Below are 4,259 nucleotides of genomic sequence, written 5' to 3'. Positions count from 1 at the left end.
ATATATATATATATATATATATATATATATAATATATATATTATATATATATATATTATATATATATATATATATATATATATATAGAGAGAGAGAGAGAGAGAGAGAGAGAGAGAGAGAGAGAGAGAGAGAGAGAGAGAGAGAGAGAGAGAGAGAGAGAGAGAGAGGAGAGAGAGAGAGAATACATGAATACATTGTACCGTTAGTATAGCAAGCATGTAGGTTGAAGTATCTGCAATAATGATCAGAAAATATGTTGGGACAACATTTGATGTTGATTAAAAAAGAAAAAAAGGAAGAAAAATTAAGATAGATAAGAAGAATATTACTTGTAACAATCAATTCAATATAATTTCTTTCAGCTTACTGCATATAAAGAGGTATTAAAATTTGGATACTTTAAACATATGTTTTGAAAAATACCACAACTTAAATAATATTACCCCATAGAGCTTTGCCCCACACATAGCCCAAAATCTGGGCATAGGTTTACTTGAATGGCCACTCTGATGGGTGTGTGGCTTTAAGGCTGGGTGCACACGAACACTCATGGGTACTGTCAAGATTCCCTGCCCCTCATTTGCAGTGCAAATTAAGGCATAAGCATTTCTAGTGTTTTAGTCATTTTTCAATGTCTATATTTGTCATTTGATATACTGTATCCAGATGGTACAGATTCCCTATCATCTCTCTAGATTTTCCATAACTTAGTGCAATAATGATAATAAGTAACATTTTGTTATTTGTGTCATTTTATAATTTTTTCATAATATTAAATTTTCTCTAACAACTTTTACCACTGATCACAGCAAGCAGGAATAGAATCCTGAGCATGAAAATTGTGTTCTCCCTGGAGCTGGCCTTTTCCAGTCATGACTCAAGGATGATACATTCCACACTCATTTATGAGTGGAAAAATGCAATATCCCCGTCCTAACTGTCCACTGAATATAATCACCCTCCAAGAGCTTTGTGCCCTCTGGGTGAGTCATTCTTGTCACCCTGGCCTTCAGCCGAAATTCTCATGACAGCATGTATCTATCACCCTGGCCCTGTGCCAATTTTTTTCATGATAGCATGTTAATGTCACCCCCCTTAAGCCAGATTTTTTCTTGACATGATGATCACTTGATCCAGATCGTAGGGGTTAAGGGAAGAAGTGATAGAAAGAAACATTCCTGAAGATGAACTATTGTCAGTGATGAGAATTATGAACTCCCAGGGACCTCTGTGCACCACCCACTCTGGGCAACCAAATGAGAGTGTAAGCTATGATTTTACACCACTTTTATATCCTTGGGAGTATATTAAAGGTAATGCTGTTGAGAACCAAATGCAATCTTTTGCGTACTCGTAAACCTAAAACGCAATCTCAACACCTGTTGCAGTGGTTGGAAGTTTTTGTATAGAGTCCAGACTCTCTGATAATGCCTTTTGTGTTACTCTCAGTAACACATTTACCAAAATATCATGAGGGTAAATCAAAGTTTTTGTTAAAAAATAATAATAATAATAATAATTGACATTAGCATTACTGGGCTGCATGCCAAGCCTTGAAGGATGTGAAGGTGCAGAAACCCACATTGCAGTGAAGGCAGAAGCTCCTGTTGCTCCTTTGCCAACCTTGCCCTGAACACCAATGGCACCTCCTTTTCCTGCTATCAGGGATTTTGGTGATGGCATGCTATCGCTTCCTGGATGCAGTGTGGTTCCTGGTGGAGTAAACCCCTTCTCAGGTATCCCCAAATAGGTCAGAGGCAAGACCTACTCTGGAGGCCTTCTCTGCCCAGGGCAAGATAGATGGCCCAGGCATTGAGGATGGCCATGTTAAAGAGGAAGAAGACCTTCCTGTACCAGACCTTGAACAGGCAAGTTATTGGATTTTAGCTCACCGTCTGATCACCAATGTTGACCTCTTCCATGCTGATATTGTAATCTCTTATTACCAATGGCTTATCCCTGCCTATTGCAGCTGTATGTACTATTGACAGCATGGTGACTTTGCTGTGATCCTTCCACATCAAGGCCAGCAACCCTGTCTTGATCTTTGTGATCACTTGGATCCCAAAATATGCCATGAGCTCCTGCCTGGACATGGTCATCTGCTTCTTCATATGAAGCAAGGCAGCAGGAGGATGGACAGCTGCATATCTGTGGGAGTGGTAAAGAAAAATAAGTAATTATTACATTCTGATAGCTGAATACAAGAGATATTTTTCCTCAGCATGAATATAAATGGAAAGAAAACAAAAGCAATAATAACAAACTTTCCAGTTGGTCTCCTAGACAACTAGATCAAGATCATCATCAGCAAAAAAACAGCTGAAGGTCTTCACGGGCATGCTTGACATATCCATGGCAACCTTGACCCCAGGGCTGCCTTGGAAGCTCAAACACTTGGTGGCATTGTCCTCCTGTCTCCAGACAAAGTTCCTGGACCCCGAAGCATTCTTCTGCAGCAGCTTGGCAGCCACATTGGAGAGGGGTTCATCACTGTTGAGTGTGGTCTCAACTTGTAAGACATAATCTAGTTCATCATCTGACCTAGATACTCTGAAGCACAGATCTACAACATCCTCAGCCCTACTGACAACCACTCATTGCCACTCTCCAAGGAGGAGCAGTTGAAGAAGGTGGGAGACCAAGGAAAAGACTGAAATCAGCATGATGAATGGCATCAAAGCACCTTGGCAAGAGTGCAGAAGTCAATGGCTGGAGGTTATTGACCTCAGAGGGGAAGGAGTGTCTGCAAGTTCTTTCAAACTGAGGCATTGCAAAAGCGAGTAATGAATGAGGTGCAAGCACTTCTATGTATGTGGTATATTTCCTGCTTTGAATTGGCGGGAAACATGTAACCAGCAGTAGCCAATCAGATCAAAGCAACCTGGGTCACATGTAACACAACATAACCAATCAGGTCATAGTCTAGTGTACAGACATCACTTTCTTATGTGACATCATTTACTACTACTACTACTACTAATTTTACAGAGCATGCAACCAGCTTCGGTGCTTGGAGTGTGATTGTGCAGTCATCACCTTTGAAGGGTTTCAGTGGTCAGACAACACTGATTATCTCTTCCTCCGCAATAATTACCCTGTTGCTGCACGACTCAGGTCTCGTCTCAATCCTCTCCGTGGGACCCGAGCATACACATGTCAGTGTAAGCAACGATCTGTGAATGCAGCAACACAGATTCCTGCAGATTCTGAAATGAAGTGGGTTTGTGGAAAACACTGATGAATTCTTATCTTATATATATATATATATATATATATATATATATATATATATATATATATATATATATATATATATTTTTTTTTTTTTTTTTTTTTTTTTTTTTTTTTTTTTCATTACCCTGGTGGTGTGTATAAGTGTGGGTAAGTTGAATATTCAATTTGAAGTTACTTTTGTGTTTTTATATAGCTATGCATTCTTAAAAGGGTGATTGTTGCTATCTATAAAATGCATAACATGTCTACTTTGAAATTTCATTTTATGCTTATCAGATTTATCACTCAAATATATTCATTACTTCAGATATGTCGAGTGACTACAATCAGCAACTTTTAAAGAATTTCTTTGTCTGATTAAAACTATTGTCTAGTCTATATCAATGCCAGTCACTGAATTTACTTGGAAAGATTGCTTCTCTAATTTGCCAGTTAAAAATTAATTGTCAATTATGAAAGGTATGAACAGATTATATAAAATGAAAGATCATTTTAATGATGCCTTAACAGTTCTAAAAGGATTTTTCCTGGGTTGGTTTGCTTAGATGTCAGTATTATCTTTCAAAGATTTGCATAATTTGCATTTAAACTCGGTACTATAACCCCCTAATACATTGTTGTCTCTAGCCTCATGTTGAAATAAAAGTGAAGATATTTTGGGCATAATATATCATATTGTTATCTGATGATTGAAAAAGTGGTTTCTGCTTAGTATATAAGGTTTTAGAGTTTTTCAATTTTTGTTTAATAGATATCAATCATGAAAATGATGTTGTTATTGTAGTTGCCATGGTTCTCTATTATCTAATTTAATTAAATTCTGTATTTATCTAATTTATTGTTACATGTTAGTTTTTTATGCATTTGTATATAAATGTATGCTATAATTTAGTATACATTCATTTTAGCTCCAAACCTGTTAATTGCAATATTTGTAAGGTGGATAAATTGGATTTTTTCTTTCTTTTTCTTTTGATGAATTTTGTCTGTTTCAGTTTGGATGCAAAGATAACCAAGAATGG

The 4,259-nt window shown here is 37.0% G+C and overlaps 1 protein-coding gene across 1 annotated transcript in view; it reads left to right on the top strand.

The window, feature by feature from the left end:
• Positions 1–4,259, top strand: part of LOC119596770 (protein C8orf37-like) — a 10,993-nt gene that overhangs the window by 5,810 nt on the left and 924 nt on the right. The window contains exons 4-5 of the mRNA XM_037946096.1: positions 2,992–3,219; positions 4,233–4,259. The exon at positions 4,233–4,259 is cut by the window's right edge and continues 924 nt beyond it. Of these exons, the coding sequence (XP_037802024.1) occupies positions 2,992–3,219; positions 4,233–4,259 (255 nt within the window). The remainder of the gene's footprint in view (positions 1–2,991; positions 3,220–4,232) is intronic.

This window comes from Penaeus monodon, chromosome 38 (assembly GCF_015228065.2).
Source record: "Penaeus monodon isolate SGIC_2016 chromosome 38, NSTDA_Pmon_1, whole genome shotgun sequence".
In the NCBI taxonomy this organism is placed as follows: domain Eukaryota; kingdom Metazoa; phylum Arthropoda; class Malacostraca; order Decapoda; family Penaeidae; genus Penaeus; species Penaeus monodon.
This window is presented reverse-complemented; position numbering and strand designations above follow the sequence as displayed.